Genomic DNA, 18,591 nt, shown 5'->3' with positions numbered 1-18,591 from the left:
GCGCTCGCTGGTCTCCAGCCATAAACACCCAAACAACGGGCATCTGTCCGGGGGGGAGCAGCGCAGCATCGCGTCGGTGCTGTGGTTTCGTTATCAGCAGGTTTTCCTTCTTGAGTGACGCGTTGTAATCACACGGTGGCTGATTCCTCTGGCGTGACTCGCTGTGGCCACTGACGATCGCGCATCTGGATTTGGCTGAGCAGCCTCCGCTAGCTAGCATACAAGCTAACCAGTGTTGTCCCCCCCCCCCTCCTCCTCCCCCTCCGCTGCGGTTCATCCGACTCGGTCGCTCTCAGCTAAACGTCGCTGTCAGTCTCAGCTAACGACCAGCAGGCTCGTGTGGTGGCTGGCGCCGGAGGAGTGGACAAAAATGTAAATTACAATGGGGCCGAAGAGACGGGAACTGGTGAGTGTGATCATGCAAACTAACCGACTAACGGTACTCGGCTAGCTAGCTTAGCCACCCGTCACGTTAGCTTTGTTATGATAGCCTGCGGAGGAGCGCTTGTTGCTGCAACCAGCTGATTTATCCTCCTACGAACTGGGTGAAGGAAATGCAACAAGTAACGTCATGCTCGCGTTGGACATTTTGTGTTTAATACCCTGACGCTAAGTGTGTGATAGTTTAACGCCACTGTTAGTGAGACTGGTGCACTGAGCTAACGCTACTGTACATGGTGCTAACTGTTGTTAGCTCCATCAGAATCGGTTTTCAGAGGCTACCTCAGAGTCTCAGAATGTGCATAATGTGATTAAGCTTTGTAACAGCTGTGATCTGGCAGCCATCGTGTCTTCTCTATTGTGCTGCGTGAAGGGCGTCGCTGTTAGTGGAGGGTTTACGCAGGTTTGAGCTGTATTCGTGGGATGATGATAAAGTCAGCAAACGAGAACCATGTAAACGGGCCACATGAGGTTTGTTTGTGGGATCACTAGGCTGTTATATTTCCATTAGAAACAAGCCTCCATGTTCTGCCAGCGTAGCCTCTTTGTCGTATGTAGTAGATCCCGTTATTTTCTGCATGTTCTGGTGCAAATGCGTCTGCAAGGACACACACCCAAGTATTCTCTCCCCCACATTTTGCCTCCCATCCTGCAGGCGGTGCCAGTGATGGCCTCTCCCCTCCCTGTCTCGTTCATCCTGGGGTTCCTGCTGCTGGCAAAGTCGCCCTTGTGCCAGGCAGGGGACTGCAAGGGCCATCGTCAGGTGCTGAGGGGAACACCAGGATATGTCACTGATGGCCCAGGAAACTACTCTGTCAATGGGAACTGCGAGTGGCTAATCAAAGGTATGGTTAGCGAGATAAGATGTTGTCTTGGTCATGAGAAATTTGATTTATTGAGAACTGACTTAAGCTGTTTTCAGACATTTTCCAGAGGGGGTGTATGTTAGACAGCAAATGTCTGAGCCAGTTGCTGCAGAAAGTTTCTGGATTTTTTTTCCTGCCAAGGCAAATGCTGGTGTTCATAATTTACACATCATCTCCTTCGTGCACTTCCCAGACGCCACCACAGGCTTAAATGTTCTAGACCTTTCCCTGTTGTAAATACATTCAACCCAGACAACCTCCTGCTACATTCCTCATATGTGAAAGTCAAACTCCCAATGTTCCTGACATTTTCTGGAGTTCATGTCTGAAAATAGCTCTACAGCCAGAGGTGAATGTTAGTTTGAAATAACTGACTCAGATATTTACCACCTGTTTTATATCTTTCAGCTCCCAGCAACAGTCACCGCATCGTCTTGAATTTCACCTTCATGGACACAGAGTGTACCTATGATTACCTCTTTGTGTATGATGGTGACTCCTACCAGAGCCCTCTCCTAGCCAGTCTGAGTGGCAACACTCTGCCTCAACCCATTGAAGCCAAGTCTGGCAAGGTAACTTACTAAGACTTGTTTAATATGACGCTGAAGATTTGTAACTGAGGAAAATAACGTAACTTTGTACCCGTTATTTAATCTCCTTTTTCCAGATGCTGCTTCATCTCTTCAGTGATGCTAATTACAACCTCCTTGGTTTCAATGCAACGTACACCTTCTCTTTGTGCCCTGGAGCGTGTGGTGGTCATGGCCGCTGTGATTCCTCGACATCAAAGTGCCAATGCCATCAGGATTGGGGAGGAGCAGCGTGTACAACCCCTCTGTGCTCCAAAGACTGTTCTGTGAATGGCCAGTGTGACAAGGTAAGAGTAGATTTAATGAACACACAAAGCAAATAGTCTTAAATCAAGTACACCTTGATTATGACCTTGTGCAGCTTATTGAAACATTTATTTCTGGTCTTCAACTGTTCTATTTCTTTGTGTGTTATCTCAGAAAGGAGAGCGCTGCCTGTGCAATGCAGGCTTCCTTGGTCATAGCTGCCAGCTTGATCTCCATGATGACAACGGGGTGGGGCAGTGGTGGCGTGTGAGTGAAGGAAACCCCTACACGCCACCCAGGACAGGTTCTGCTGGCGTGTATCTATCCTCCACTGCCGCCATGTACTTGTTTGGAGGTGAGAGCGACACACTTCCAATTTCCTTTTATGTTTTTTAAATAAATGGTTGTAAACAGCTAATATGTAGTGATAACCCCCCCCCCCACACCTTTCAATCACACTTGTCAGTTAATTCCTCCATGACGTGGAACATTTATTACATTTTAACTGGTAAAACTGTTGAATGCTTTAGAATAATTTTATTTTATGTTTAAAGAACTTTAATACTGCTGTTCTCCAGTGTCAGTGTTTGGGATCTTTAATGTCAATAGTGTATGTTTGATTATTCCTTCTTTTTCCTGCAGGGTTTGATCTGAACAGAGCTCTCGGTGACCTGATCAAATACAATTTCACGTCCAACCAATGGGAAAGCAGGTCTTACGGTCACTATCCTGTAAGTGGTTTTTGAATATACACAAGAAACCTGGTTTCCTTAAACACTGTCCACCACCACAGCTAGCATTTTGCTAAGGAATAATCTCTTGTCAGAATATTAAAAGGAAACAAAACGGTCGTAGCAAGTGTGGTAATGAACTTAAGCTGAAATATACAGATCTCACAAAAGTTGGATTCCACCACTGGAAACTCAGATACACTTGTACATTATTGTCACCACAGAGCCTGTCTCCTTGTTGTGCTTTCATTCAAGATAACATGGCGACAAAACTCCACGCCATCATATGATGACGGCAGTTAAAGCACAGCAGTGATTTAAAGTAGAGTATGAATCTGATTATTGACCAAGTGTGCAAATGAAGGTTTCTTGATTTTCCCCAGACATCTGTATTATTTGCACACATGTAAACATAAATATAAACATAAACTTTGATAAAGTGATCCCATGTATTATTTTTCACCTCCTAATCATTCCCTTTCTTCTTGCACTCTTTGGCTCTCCTGTGTTTTCAGGTTGCTCGTCATTCCCACACAGCAGTGGAATGGATGGGTAACATGGTCATCTTTGGTGGAGAGCTCGCCAACGGCTCCCTGGCCAGTGATGTCTGGATGTATCGCCCACTTCAAGATGACTGGCAACAGCTCGGCTTTTCAAGTACACGTGGGGCTCCTAGACTCGCTAATCACGCTGCAGCTGTAGTAGAAGATTATCTTTACATTTTTGGAGGTAGGTTTCACATTTTGTTGTCACTTTGCAGTCTGTGTTTGGATTGGCATTCATATATACCTTTAAAAACAATCATATCTTAACTTATTTCCCAGGTCGCACTGAGGAGGATATGTTTTCCTCTTCTCTGTATCGGTTCGGCCTGCGTGGTTCTGGGCGGTGGGAGACGGTTCAGCCCACTGGTGGGAAACCCCCAGCCACCGCTGGTCACTCCATGGTGTTCCACAGCCCCTCCAGGACATTGCTGGTCTATGGAGGCCACCGCCCCACGACCGCCAGGTAGACACCTTTTTCATATATGAGTACGATGGATATATGACATCTATGACTGTAATGGATGCATCCTATTTGTAATCAATCAAGTATTAATCCAAGCCATAGTAAAACAAGTTGTTACCCAATGAGCTTTTTGAGAATAATTCCACAAGTAAATCCCAAACTATTGAGAATCTTTATAAATACTTGATGTGTCGTTGCTGTGTGTTTTTCCTCAGGTTTAGTGTGAGGGTGAACAACACTGATGTGTTCCACGTGGACAGACGGTTTTGGACATCCTTCCGTTCCCGTTTCCCAGCAACAGGCCCCAGAGAGAGAGCTTTCCACTCAGCCACTGTCATTGGAAATTACATGGTGGTCTATGGTGAGCAGCGACAGAATTACAGACACAGTTCATTCAGGGAAATCTTGTGTATATTTATCCTCCTTTCTTCCTGCCTCTCTCTCCAGGGGGTAATGTACATATTCACTACCATGAGGAGAAGTGCTATGATGAGGAGATCTTCTTCTACCATCTGGGTTGTCATCAGTGGGTGTCTACTGGGGAGAGATGGTCACTCCGTGAGTTTTATCAGGCGTTTATCTTCTGTCACAACTCACACACTGAGACACAACTTTCATTTATAACCAATTTTTACTTGCATACCAATGCACAGTTACAAAAATGTAATGTATTCAAAGGTGGGGATGCAGTGCGGGGGCGTTACTCGCATGTTGCTGCTGTGATGGAAGGACGAGTGCTGCTGGTTGCTGGGGGTTACAGTAGTGTTGCCCGTGCAGACCTGGTGGCTTACAAAGTTCCGCTGTTCGTCAGTAGTGATCAAGGTGACAGGGTGAGTAATAATGTCATTAAACAATCATATCACTGAAAAGACAAATATGAATTGTTAGATACTAAAATTATTGTTTGTGTGTGTGTTGCCTTCCCAGGATGCTGTTTGTGCTGAGGCTCTAGATGAAAGCATGTGCCTCAAGAACCCAGAGTGCAGCTGGTGTGAAGGCCGCTGTCGAGAGTACCAACCCACTAATCCGGTAACACATCCTCAACACCACCTTGAAACTTACATCTCTGTCAGATCCCTTCTGGTTTTAACTGATGAATTCAAATGAATTGTATAATACTGAATGTTTTCTTGTATCCATTCAGACACTATCAGACTCCCAAATTATTTTTATCACCGTAATGTGTCTGTATGAATGTGCGCCAGGATTCCCGCTGCAATTTATAACCTTGGTTTTTGTTTACAGTGTGGCAGTACTGGTTGCCTGGGCTTGGCGCGCTTCCTGTCTGATTGCCAGTCCTGTCTCGTGTTCAGTGGCACCCCAGCCTTTCTGGCCCGTGCCCCTGGTGAATTTGGCTGGTGTGTTCAGAATGAGTCCTGTCTACCAGTGTCAGGTGAGATGCAGGGAGGGAGGAAGGAGGGCAGAAGAGAAGGGCTAAGCCTCTACGGAGAAAAAAAATGATGTTGGGAGTTGACATGGGAGGGACTAGACCCTTGTTGGGCGTGTTTCAGAGATGGAGCACAATGACTTGACTGCAACCAGCGAAGACTGGACAGGCTGCTCAGATGATAATTTGATTTGGCTGTCCAATCACAGTTTTTTGGTGCAGTGCAGTCATGTGTTGTTACTCCTTTTGAACACACGTCACACAAAAGTCACAGATCACATCTGTTTCACTACAGTAGTACACTTTAGGAAACTGCTGTATTATGAGCTATCATGAGGTCAGATGTGTTTTTTGTTTGCTGACCTCTCCCTCTCGGTCTCACAGAGCGAAGTGCGTGCCGTGTGGACCAGATCTCAGGGGCGTACGGCTGGTGGGGGGAGCGTACCCTTTTCCTAACCTCCCTCCACTCCTGTCGCACCGAGAACTTTGTCCCGGGACTGCACCTGCTCACCTTCCAGCACCCCCGCAACGACTCCCAGCCTGACAAGGTACGGAGGCCAAATCTCAAGTGCTAACTGTACTAGTTGTGGTTGTAACTACTTCCCTCTCTGCTTATACTTATCCCTCCTTCCTTCCTCCAAAATTACTTTGACACTTTGACCCCACTGCAGTGATCCACGCTTACATTTTGATTCTTTCTCATTTATTGTTCATTTCTCCTTTGTGCTCTTGGCTTTTTTAACCTCTTGACTCAAGCGTTTACTTCTCTGTTTTTTTGTCTGTGCTTATCTGCAATGCTCTCATAGAGAAGATTCCCTTTTTAATTAGTATGTCAAACTTGTGGAGCAGTTTGTAGAGAATAGTGCTTTTGTTGATGTTTTTCCACTTCCATCCATCCTCTACCTTCCTTCATCCTCCTCACCCCTTCGCCAGGTTTCCATCCTCCGCAGCACCACCATCACCCTTAGCCCCACCACAGAAATGAACGTAGCCCTACAGTTCAGGGGCTTCATCCACCCATTGTGGGGTGCTCCTCCACCTGCAACCCCTCCCACCGATACTGTCTCCATGTGGGCTCGCATCCAGAGGCTCCATTTTGAGGCTCAAATGGCATCAGGTCCCAACTCCAGCCAGCTGGTGAGGGAAAGTTGAAAATTGTTCTTCTTTAATCGTTTTTCAGTTGAATTATTTTCCTATTTATGAAAGATTATGACATTTTTGGAATGCTAAATTAATTTAAAAGATATGGGCAAAATTTAAAATGAAATAACAAATATGCATTTAAATAGCAGCATTTTTACTTAAGACATCTGCTCTCTTTCTTTCTTCCTGATTCCTAATTAGGAGGTGGTGGGTCGTTGGGCAGCCCAGCAGGAGAAGGACTTGAAGCCTCTGAGTCGCACAGATGGCAGTAAACTGTTCTCTAACCTGACCAGGGGCAACCATTACCTTGTTCAGGCTGAGGGTTACCTTAATAACTCGGGTTCGGGACAAACCAGTGAGATGGCTCTGATCTGGAACAGAACATTGCCTGGAGGGAGTGTGAGTACTGACACAGTTTTTTTTTTTATAGCAACAAGTATGCTAAGTTATGAAAATCGACAAATAAAAATAAAACTTTAAGTTGTTTAAGCTTTTTCTGCCCCATTTACATTTCAGTTATTTTTCTGTGCAAAGAGATTCCAACAAAAGCTAAATGATATGCTTTTCCCGATAACTTGCTCTCCCTCTAGGAAATCTCCTTCCTGTTCTTGGAGCCGTACCGCTCAGGTTCCTGCTCAGTGTACATGTCCTGTCTGGCGTGTCTGTCCGACCAGTCTTGTGGCTGGTGTCCGTCTTTGTCCCGGTGCCTGCTGCGGGACGGCCCAGACCTTGAATCCTGCCCCGAGAGAGAGATGGGTGAGGAAAATGAAGATCAACGCCATCTGCTGTTGTCACCCCAGCAGTGCACCTTGTGTGAAGAGTACAGAGACTGCTCTGCTTGTACTCAGGTACAACACTGATAATGACACATCAAAGTTTTCACATAGAGGTTCTCCATGGTGCTCATATTGTTTAGCATAATTAAGGGGCTGCACTATTCCCGACTCATGCAAAGCCAACTTTGGTCGACAGGATCCTTATTGTGAGTGGCAGATAAACTCCAGCAAGAAAGGAGACTACCAGTGCAGTCGACGGGGAAGACTGGATGGATCCATACGTGACCCAAGAGGGTGTCCTCGAGTCTGCAACCAGTGAGTGACAAAGATTTTTCATATCATACATTATCTCCACAAGAACCTCCTATTCACCCTTATTTCCTCCCCTCTCTGGTTAAATCTTTGTCATGTTAAGGAGAAAGACGTGTGGTGAGTGCCTCTCTAACTCCAGCCAGTGTGCATGGTGTGAGTCAGCCCAGGCCTGCTTCTATTTTGCTGCCTACCTCACAAAATACCCCTATGGAGAGTGCAGAGACTGGTACGACAGGTAAAAAGAGGACATTTTTTAAAATATCTTCTTGTTGTATTTTTAGCTGAGAGTTAATGCAGATAATAGTTACTTGCTGTTACACTTTAGTTTCCTGTTCTTTAAGAACATATACAGCAGTACACTCCTAGTACTTAATAAAATAAGATAGAGTTAGAGTTTTCTGAGAGATATTTGACACATTTTTTCAGTCATTGAATTGAAATGAACCTTAGATAAATCATAATAATAATTGTATCATTCTTTCTTTTCTTACCTCTCAGCGTTCATTCGGTTCCCCAGTGTAAACAGTGTTCAGCTTTGAACACATGCACGGACTGTCTGCGAATATTCCAGTGTGGCTGGTGTGGTGACTACAACAATCCCACAATTGGAAAGTAAGTAAATACATAGACGAGTAGCCTGTCCACAGAAAATACATGGAGTGCCAGCATATCACTGATTTAATCACTTGTCAATAACATCAATCTTTTTTTTATTATCACATTGCAGACATGTTACTAGTTGTTGTTTTGACTGTGATTTCCATGTATTTATTCTGTGCTTTATGTTCATCTTCAGATGTTTGAGAGGAGACTGGGCTGGAATGGACGATCCCTCTGTGTATAACTGCAGTGTGGCTGTGGCTGAAGCACGGGCTGCCAAGTACGTTATCTCTTGTTTCACTGATGTAAAGCAAGAATCTCTCTCTTCTACTACAACTTCTTCATGAAGTTGTAGCTAAATGGATAGATGGATATAGTAGACCTGTCCAAACTCGTGTCCTTATCCTGCTCTTTCAGCCCTGAGCCCCAGACCTCAGCCCCGCCTCGACCCCTGGAAATGGAGATGGAGCTGGAGCTCTTGGAAGACGAAGAGCAAGATGCAATCTGGTCCTACCCCACCTGCCCAGATGTTGAGGAATGTAGACTGGGTCTCCACAACTGTCACCTTTTCGCCACTTGCATTAACACTCCCACCTCCTACGAGTGCCACTGTGAGAGAGGATACACAGGGGATGGCACATTGCACTGCAACCAGACGTAAGAGTCTTCACCTAAAGTGTGTTACTTTTGGGATCATGCTTCCACTGTCAGGATATTTAAAAACATCCCTCTCTCTAATTTACTCCCTCTTACAGGTGCTACAATGAATGTCGCGAGGGTCAATGCAGTGGGAGTCCACGATTTGAGTGCGAGTGTTCCCTGGGCTGGACGTCTGACCCCGCCACCCTGGTTCTGAGTGGTGTTGAATGTGATGTGGATTGTGGCTGCAACTTCCACTCCACCTGTATTACTGCTCCGGGTATCTGTGACGAATGTCAGGGTGAGACATTAATAGAAGGATTTCAGTCACGTGTTTTTAAGTAATGCTAAACCAGGGCAAGATAAATGTCCTCCTTACTTAAATTATCGAGTAAAACATAAACTCCATTGGTAGTTTGAAATGCGCTGTGTTGACAACTTCCTCTGTCTCTCAGATTGGACGACAGGGCCTCACTGTGAGCACTGCCGTCCAGGAAGCTTTGGTTCAGCCCTGGCTGGTGGCAGCGGCTGTGTTCCTTGTGAGTGCAATGGCCATGGCGACCCAGTCCAGGGCTACTGTCACAACCAGACAGGCCAATGCTACTGCACCCACAACACTCAGGGACCACACTGCGAGTCATGTCTGCCTGGTTACTATGGAGACCCCAGGTAAGGAGATATTCACCATATAATTGAAGTTTAAGTCTTAATTTCTTTGTGTCTAAAACAGAGGGAAAATGTTCTGGTTGATTTTTTTTCATCATGACTTTCTCCTTCCAATAGGAACAACGGCACATGCTACCGCCAGTGCCAGGGCCGTTCTGTACTGCTCTCCCCCACCTCGTCGTCCACCATGCCTCTCTCCTCGTCGCTGGGATGGCGAAGTGGCACAGAAGGGAAAGGAGGACTTTCTCATTGTCTGTGGGTTCTGTCTGTGACTGAGAACCTGGCACCTTGTATGCCCAGACAGCTGTGTCCCCCTGTAGCACTCACGCTACATCCAGACTCCCACACATTTTGTAAAGTGAGTACAAACATTCCTGGATCATACAAATTTAACATGTTAGCTGTGCTGTTGCATCAAAAATGGTTTTCATTCCCTTAACTGTCTCCATTGTATTCCCTTTACTTTATCTTGCAGAGCTCATATGTCTATGTGTTTGATGGCCTTCCTCGGTTTCTGGCCAATGGAGTTGTACATTCAGACCACAACCTGATTGGAGCATTTTGTGGCACGACAAGGACCCAGCCTATCACAGTGGAGGCAACCTCAGGTATCATTCAAACCTAATCACTTTCATTTATGGCATTGGCTTAACCTACTTATTCACTATCAAGCACACTATTCTCAGTGTAACCCCAATGTTGGTAGTTCCCCTTAACTTAAAGTTACTTTCACATTATTGTACTTTCTCTTTCACCACCAGGTGTGATTTCAGTCTACTTTGAGGCCAACGTCTCGTCGAACAAACCTCAAGGCTTCAATGCATCTTTCTGGGTGCGGCGCTGTCACCAAAGCTCTGACGAAGGTGATGAGGGGTCGCTTGTGTGTCCCGGTGGAGCACAGTGCCAAAGTGGACTCTGCCAGTGCCCGAAGGGATACGGGGGACCCCACTGTGATCGGCCCATTTGCTCTCAGGATTGTGGAATAGCAGAGGGAAGAGGAGCTTGTAATACGGTAAGAGTTGTGATGATTTATGTTCCATGTTGTTTAAAATATCGCAGATTGACAATTTATATCAGAGACTAGAAGTGTTCGGCAATGAATAAAATACACATTTTGTTTGAGTGCCAGGTTAAGCTTTAGGAATTTTAAATGATTATGTTTTTCTGCATCACTAACCAACATATGTTGTTTGTGTCAGTCTCTGGGAGTGTGTGTGTGCTCAGACGGCTGGGCTGGCTCAGACTGCTCTGTTCCTCGAGACTCCAACAGCCTAGTCTGGGAAACACTGCTGGACACACAACTGACAGTGGTAAGGGCACAACCCAATATAGTGTATAGAGTTGAAGAATTTTACACAGAAACACTCTCTCATGTGCACTGTCGCTCCGCAGAATCAGGCCCACAGGTTCCTCCACAGGATGGGCCACTCTCTGCTGTCTGAACCACAGGGCAATCTCTGGATGTATGGAGGGCTCTCTCTGTCAGAGGGCATCCTGGGAAATGTCTACAGGTAGGGACACATTGAAGGTGTTATTGTACTCTATGCATACTACACATGTACTGTCTTACACATTTTGTCTCTGGTCATTGAAGATATTCTGTGTTGGAGCGTCGTTGGACCCAAATGTTGACAAGCTCTGCCGAAGAGGGCTCGACTCCCAGCCCTCGCTATCACCACTCCTCTGCACTGCTGACCAGTCATGACTTGGGTTCTGGAAGCCACGGAGCCAGTCACAGTTTCATGTTGGTGGTCGGTGGTGTCACTCAAAATGGCGTTGCCATGGATACTTGGAGTCTCAACCTCAGTAGTTTAGTGTGGAGGGAACACAAGGTTCGGATTAGATTAAACATAGAATATCTGAAAAATCCAATGAGTCTTTTTTGTCTACCTAACAAATTAATTCATTAATTAATTTCCTCTTTAACCTTTGACAGAACTCTGTGCTGCCCCCGGTGGCAGGTCACACGCTGACTGTACGCCGAGACTCCTCAGTGCTTTTGATTGGAGGTTACTCTCCAGAGAACGGCTTCAACCACCATCTACTGGAGTTCAGCCCTCATTCTGGGAACTGGACCATTGCCCTACACACTGGCACACCACCTACAGGTTTTATAGACTCTATTTTCTATGTTTTGTAATATTGTTGTTTATTGATTTTTATTTAGTCATTCATAAATCGACCACAGACAAATTCAGGACATTTAAATAAATGTAACAAATAACCTTTTTGTTTCTTTTTGCTGTTCATTCAGGTTTATATGGCCATTCAGCAGTCTATCATGAGCAGACCGATGCCATCTATGTATTTGGAGGCTACCGCTTTCATGTGGAGACAGTAGAGCCCTCAGGCGAGCTCTATAGTCTGTACTACCCCAACCTCACCTGGTCTCTGCTGGTCCCCTCGCAGGGTAACAAGGTAAGAAGCTGACCTCCCCTCTGTCACCTCTTCCAGGTCAGTTTTATAGACAAGCCAGGCAGCTGTCCTCTATCTGTACCATGCATACAGATAACTTACCTATTCTTTCTGTATCATGTCATTATTTTGCAGCCACTGTCCCGTTTCTTCCACACTGCAGCCCTGATCAAAGACACCATGGTCATCGTTGGAGGAAGGACAGAAGCAGAAGACTACAGCAACTCGGTGTCTCTGTATCAGATCAACTGTAACACTTGGATACAACCAGGTGACCATCTCAGTGTCATCCTGCATCTTCAGTCAATCATAATTTTCCTTACCATTGCCCACTCACATTTCATCTCTTTCCCTCAGTCTCAGCTATAGGAGATCCAGTAAATCGTTCAGTGTCTCTTGCTATGACAAGCTGGGATGGCTGTCTCTTCCTGTCAGGAGGTTTCAATGGCGTCACACTGGGCAGACTTCTAACCCTGACTGTGCCCTCTGACCCCTGTGGGCTGCTGCCAACACCAGAGGCCTGCAACAGCACCACAGGCAGCTGTGTTTGGTGTAGGGGAAGCTGTGCTGCTTCTGATACTGCTGAGAGGTACCATATTTGGCTAAAGCCAGTGAATAAATTGTACTCTGTTCTTGAGACAGAAGTTATGTGCACCTAACAAAAATCTATCACTTCTGCTCTCTATCAGAATGGGCTGTTTCACTGGCCAGTCTCCCTGTTCCCCAACCCCCCGTCAGCCAGACCAGTGTCGAAGACTGAAAACCTGCAGTGAATGCCTGGCTCGTCACCCCAAGACGTTCTCTAGTCAATCACAGGTAACATTCAACGTGCTCTCCTCACTCGCTTGAATTGGCACTGTGACTGCCTGTCAACTAAAATCTGTTCTTTGTTAAATTTTCCAGGCTGCTCTACAGTGTAAGTGGTGCACAAACTGCCCGGAGGGGGCCTGTATCAGCAGCTCTGTTAGCTGTACGTCTGAACACGACTGTCGGATCAACCAGAGGGAGATCTTTCTGTCCAGCAACTGCACTGAGACCAGCTGCGAGGCTTCTGACTGCCCCAAGTGTACTGCTTCAGGAAAATGCATGTGGACCCGCCAATTCAAACGTACAGGTACAGGGAGTGGTGTTGTCAAGCCCTGAATTCCTTTAATTTCAGAGCTGATAAATAAGTCGATTCCTTAATCTCATCTTGTACCAAATGGATAAATTATTACTTTGGAGATAATAATGCCCCTCAAATAAAATAGCCCTCTAAGTTCCATTTGAGTTCTGTAAATCTAGATTTAGAGCTTTAACTAAAACAGAAGACTGTGTTGTGATATCTCCAGGTGAGACCAGGCGCATCCTGAGTGTGAACCCCACCTATGACTGGACGTGTTTCAGCTACGCCTTGCTCAACGTCTCACCCATGCAGGTGGAGTCTTCTCCCCCTCTGCCATGCCCCCCCCCTTGTCACACACTTCATAACTGCAGCCTCTGTCTGGGCTCGAGAGGCTCTGATGGGGGCTGGCAGCACTGTGTGTGGAGCATGGCACTGCAGCAGGTATGACTGCCCTGCAAGAGCTTTACTTTTTTATTTTTTTTATCAACATGTTCCATGGCAATCAACCTCTCTCCTCTTCTTCCAGTGCATGAGTCCATCTTTTGTGCCCCTGCGATGTGAGGCCGGTCAGTGTGGTCGTCTGCTCTCTGGGGGGGACTCTTGCTCTCCTCAGTGCTCCCAGCTCACCCAGTGCTCCCACTGCATTGCCAGGCCTCAGTGTGGCTGGTGTGCTAGTCGTGGGGGCAACGGGGCTGGACGTTGTCTGCAAGGAGGACTTGATGGTGAGAAATATGTTTTCGATTGATTCACTCAAAGGCAGCTGATGATGGTAGATGTTACGACATCTTCTTACTTTCTTAATGTTTCTGTTTTTAACCCCTGATTCCACTCACTTTCTACTCTTCTTTATTCCTAGGGGTTAGTGAGGGTGTTTGCCCCCTGAGAAACAGCAGCTGGTCTTTCCTCCACTGTCCAGAGGAGGATGAGTGTGCAAACAGCCATCACCACTGCAACAGCACCCAGGACTGCCACAATCTACCCCAGGGGTATCACTGCACCTGCAAGCAGGGTTACATTCTCAGCAGGTGACTTAACGTTTATTGCCTCAGGCACTGAATACACCAGGATGACATATACTTCTTCAGTGTTTTCCATAGTAATTTGACAGGTTTATCATCTCTCTGTGGTTTTCTTTTGTTCAGTATTTCTGGTCAGTGTGAGCCAGTGTGTGCACAAGGCTGTGTGAATGGGACGTGTGAGTCCCCGGGAGTTTGCCGGTGTCACTTTGGTTTTGTGGGAGATAACTGCTCCTCTCAGTGCAGCTGCAACAAACACAGCAACTGTGCTGGTGTTAACAAGCCAGATGTTTGTCTCGAGTGCCACAATAACACCATAGTAAGTGCTTCTAGAAGTATACATCCACAAACTAAATACTTGTTTCTTTTCCACATTCATTTTTATTTATTGATTTCTGCTTCCCCTAATTCCAGGGTAAGCACTGTGAGAAGTGTAAGCCACTGTTTGTGGGCTCTGCCAAGGGGGGAGGAACTTGTCGTCCATGTCGAGAGTTTTGCAGGGGGAACAGTGCTGTGTGTCTGTCCCGGGACGAACATAAGAAGGCCCTTGAAAACCCACGGCTCTATCCTCTGGACCCCAACAGTGTAAGTGTCCTTTGGGCCTCATGGGTCACGTAAATGCTTACTATTTTATCATGGATATTGTCTTTATTCCAACTCCCTGTAAGTGTCAGACATCAATCTCCATCTTTCTCTTCATCAGATTCAGAACCGGGTGTCTGAGGGTCCAACAGAAGAGAATGCTGTGTGTGTGAACTGCCAGAACAACAGTGTTGGGGACAAGTGTGAGAGCTGCCTCAGTGGCTACTTCCTGCTGCAGGGAAAGTGTGAGAAGTGAGCAACATTTTCTGAGTACTTTCCTAAAGCGACATTACAAAGCAACAAAACAACTTTTTATTTACCATCCCATCAAAGTTTTTTTGTCTAAACCTATAAAAATAATAGATTAATTGAGACAAAAAGAAAATGGGTACAAATATTTCCAGAAGAAACAGACTTTTTAACTATTTGGCTTTTTCTTAGACATATGTAAGTCATTCGCAGGATCTGATTTTCTCCTCTCAAGTGTTTGGATTTTCTCCTCTTTGCAGGTGTCAGTGTAATGGCCATGCAGACACATGTAATGAACATGATGGCACTGGTTGCCCCTGTCAAAACAACACAGAGACCTCCTCGTGTCTGAGTAGCCCTCAGAGTGACCGGAAAGACTGCTACAGGCAACAGGTACGCTGACGCTATAAATAATATCAAATATAAAATATGCGGGTGTCTCGTTTGATGTCTTCTTTAATTTCCCTACTATTTGGTAATTAAATCAAAATTTAAAACCTTTTTGTTCAAATTGTTCCTCTTACATTTAGTGTGCCAAGTGCAAAGACTCCTTCAATGGAACACCGGTGAATGGGCGTCAGTGCTACCGTCAGTTCAACGTGGACACCGAGTGCTGCTTTGACCCCACGTCCCAGACCAACTGCTTCCATGATCCCGCCATTCGCAACCTGCCCAGGGGGCGGACAGTGTTTTTCGCAGCCCAGCCAAAGTTCACCAATGTAGACATTCGGGTTACCATTGATGTCACCTTCGGTGAGGTGGAGGTGTATGTGTCCAACTCTCATGACACTTTCATAGTAGATGTGGACAGGTATTCAGGGATTCACACCATCAAGATCGAGGAGGAATCAGCAACTCGGGGAACAACAGCCGGGATAGATAAGGATTCACCTCCGTCCCCTATTAAGGTGTTTGCCAATGCTTCTTCCAGTCTCGGAGGTCCCGTGCTTTCCCACAACCCACTGCAGCTGCAAGCAAAACCTCCAGGGGCTGACAGAGAAATCACGGAGGAGCGGGCTGAAGGACTTATCACCTACATCACTGTTGGGAAACCACAGACGGTGCTAATCGTACGTGGTGTTCGAGATCGAGTGGTGATCACTTTCCCCCACGAGGTGCACTCCCTGAAATCCAGCCGCTTCTACATTGCTTTAAGAGGTCTGGGAACTGACAACAAGCAGGGAGAGTCCCAGGGTCTGCTCTTTCTACGACAGGACCAAGCCCACATCGATCTTTTTGTCTTCTTCTCTGTTTTCTTCTCCTGTTTTTTCCTCTTCCTGTCTGTCTGCGTCCTCCTGTGGAAGGTCAAGCAGTTCCTGGACTTCCGTCGCGAGCAGCGTCGCCACATTCAAGAGATGACCAAGATGGCATCAAGACCCTTTGCTAAACTCACTATATACCTTGAACCAGAGGAGCCTCAGCTTATCTATCTGCCTTCATCTGGAGGAGGGGTTGGGGGTAGCACTGTATCACTTGCTCATGCCCGCACAGGCAAGTTGGGAGGAGTGGTGGTGGGCCAGAGGGGCAGGGCAGGAGCTGTCTCCTACAAACATGACCCGGGCTCCGGACCCACAGCCCACCACCACCATCACCTTACCCTGGGTGGAGGAGGCAACAGCGGCCAGCACTTGCCGCTGCACTACCTGAATACCCACCACTATGCCAGCACCACCACTGGCACCCCTGCCTCACATCATCATCATCCATCCACGTACAGTGGCTACCAGCATTTTTGCCGCTCCGACCCCTTCCTCTCTCAGCTCATGGGCTTTTCCTACTCCACCTTTAAGGTGGGACCCATCACGCTTGAGCCCACAGATGACGGCATGGCTGGGGTGGCCACTGTCCTGTTCCAGCTGCCCGGGGGTGTCTTGGCTCCAAATCGTGCCTGTCTGGGCTCTGCACTGGTTACTTTGCGTCAGAACTTGCAGGAGTACTGTGGTCACGGCAGTGGAGGGGGCCACCCAGGGGCGGGAGCAGGGCGCAAGGGGCTTCTAGGGCATCAGCACCTGACCACTATGGCTATGTAGAGAAAAAGATATAAATGAAATACGACAGGAATAAAAGAGATGGGATAAGTCTGTAAATGTTTTGATATTATATAATAAATTAATTTTTTTGAAAGAAATGTGGCTGCAAGGCAAAGACAAAGTCCAAAAAAGAGTTTAGTCAGAGTCAGTTAACATGAGCATTTTGAACAGAGTTGTACATACACTGTATAATGAATTGTTAAGTGTCTTTTATTGTGTTATGTATTGCTATACTGTATTACAGTGCTTCACATGACCAAGCCAGCTGTCTTTGGAATGCACTATAACTGCTATACGTATCAACGAAACCGTGTTGCATCCTGTCTGTGATCACTAGAGGTATGAGCGCACTCGACAGTCAGTCTCATACAAAGACTGAAGCTGGACTGATGTTAAAAATTCTTCTCATTGACCAACAGAGATGTTAAGAAAGACATCTGCTCACTTTGGAACCAACATGTGCTTTATATCCCCAAAAAAGTGACAATCAAAATTGCCATTGAGAACAAAAGACTATTTAAATTGCTTCTGCATAATGTGCAAAGTTTTGATTGTCAGGAAAAAAAGGCAAAGTTGCTTGCAAGATGGTTTTTATATAATAGTTGATATGAGTGATTTCTAACTGTATCTCACTACATGGCAGGCTTATTAGGTAATATGTTTGTTAAACAGACTCCTGAGTATGTTCTTGCATATTCATTCACCTGCTATGTTGCATTAATTATTTGTTTTTCTGCTCATTTGCCTTCACTTCTTGCCTTGTCTATGAGTCAACTGGCTAACACTTGTTACTTGTGTTAATGGAAAGGTGTGGTGCAGATCCAGGATGGCGTAATAACAATGACATATTGTTCCATGACTTGTTTTTGCAAAGAAAAATGAAGGATAATGTTTTCAATCGGAGTCCTGGGCTCCTGACACTATATAATATTTTAATAACAGAACACGTCCACAAATTTGTGTCCTTTGGATAAATTAGATTACATTTTGTTAAAATGAAATGTATGTTGGTGTTTGGCTAGTTTTACTGGACTTTCTTTTCCTTCAGGCAACGTGCCTGTGTAGATGATTGTATCAGCCAATCATAGCTACATATAGATCAAAACATTTGGATGTGGTAAACGGAAAAAATATTGTTAATAAATGTTGCTCTATTGAAATGGTTATGGGAAGAGTTGTGTTAGAAAGTTCTCCTGGTGAGAGATGATGGAAATCATTTTTATTTGAAATGAGACCGAATTACTTTTTCACTAACTGGTGTTGGTATTTTTTTTGTTTTCTTTTTGTTTTTCCTTTTTGCACTGCATGGAGGCAATGAGCCCCATTATTCATGTGAAACACTAAGAGTGAATGTCGTCCAGCCTCCGATGGCACAGTGTCATGGATGACCTCAGAGTGGTGCTACTGGCTTTCTATAGAATGGAAGAAAAGACTAATCTCATGGGAGGTTTTACCATGAACTGAATACTCACCGCATTGTTACGCAAACTGAAGCTCAAAAAAGTATTGTCACTATTTATAGCAGCCCTCCACAAATAAGCATTAATTCTGTTGTGTTTTCGTCTCGTGTATTTTTTTAATATACTTTATTTTTGTACATAACTTTTTGTTGTGTTTTTTGTTTTTCAAAGAAGGGAACAGTGTTGTACTAAAGGCTGTGCAGTGTTTCTCTGTCCTGAGTCGGCTGAAATAAAGTCTGTGGAACAAGATTGTGTGTGTGTGTCTTTTTACAAAGGAGAAAACAAGAAGTCAGACTGATGCCATTATAGGACGCTTATAAAATCAGACA

At 45.6% G+C, this 18,591-nt stretch overlaps 1 protein-coding gene across 1 annotated transcript; it reads left to right on the top strand.

Moving 5' to 3' along the window:
• Positions 1-3: 3 nt before the first annotated feature.
• megf8 (multiple EGF-like-domains 8) lies at positions 4-18,511 on the top strand. The gene is made up of 44 exons (XM_020092876.2): positions 4-406; positions 1,097-1,286; positions 1,716-1,879; positions 1,975-2,184; positions 2,318-2,498; positions 2,786-2,874; positions 3,390-3,603; positions 3,699-3,882; positions 4,098-4,243; positions 4,330-4,440; positions 4,561-4,712; positions 4,810-4,911; positions 5,128-5,275; positions 5,654-5,817; positions 6,203-6,406; positions 6,614-6,811; positions 7,003-7,260; positions 7,385-7,503; positions 7,604-7,735; positions 7,999-8,112; positions 8,297-8,380; positions 8,518-8,757; positions 8,856-9,040; positions 9,195-9,408; positions 9,523-9,763; positions 9,881-10,013; positions 10,167-10,417; positions 10,605-10,715; positions 10,798-10,916; positions 11,000-11,237; positions 11,342-11,513; positions 11,660-11,823; positions 11,956-12,091; positions 12,178-12,409; positions 12,510-12,636; positions 12,724-12,934; positions 13,152-13,366; positions 13,452-13,647; positions 13,782-13,950; positions 14,068-14,260; positions 14,356-14,526; positions 14,645-14,775; positions 15,033-15,165; positions 15,303-18,511. Exons 1-44 carry the CDS (start codon positions 383-385, stop codon positions 16,800-16,802), a joined length of 8,670 nt encoding a protein of 2,889 aa, XP_019948435.2. The 5' UTR covers positions 4-382; the 3' UTR covers positions 16,803-18,511.
• The last annotated feature ends 80 nt before the right edge of the window (positions 18,512-18,591 follow it).

Source organism: Paralichthys olivaceus, chromosome 13, assembly GCF_024713975.1.
Source record: "Paralichthys olivaceus isolate ysfri-2021 chromosome 13, ASM2471397v2, whole genome shotgun sequence".
In the NCBI taxonomy this organism is placed as follows: Eukaryota; Metazoa; Chordata; class Actinopteri; order Pleuronectiformes; family Paralichthyidae; genus Paralichthys; species Paralichthys olivaceus.
Note: the sequence above shows the minus strand (reverse complement) of the source record. Positions and strands in the feature narration are given on the sequence as shown.

Coding starts and splice junctions, on each gene's coding strand:
- megf8 (XM_020092876.2), top strand. CDS start 383: ATGGGGCCGAAGAGACGGGAACTG. Junction 9,041..9,194: donor TATCTGTGACGAATGTCAGG/GTGAGACATTAA, acceptor TCTGTCTCTCAG/ATTGGACGACAGGGCCTCAC. Junction 10,716..10,797: donor TGGACACACAACTGACAGTG/GTAAGGGCACAA, acceptor GTCGCTCCGCAG/AATCAGGCCCACAGGTTCCT.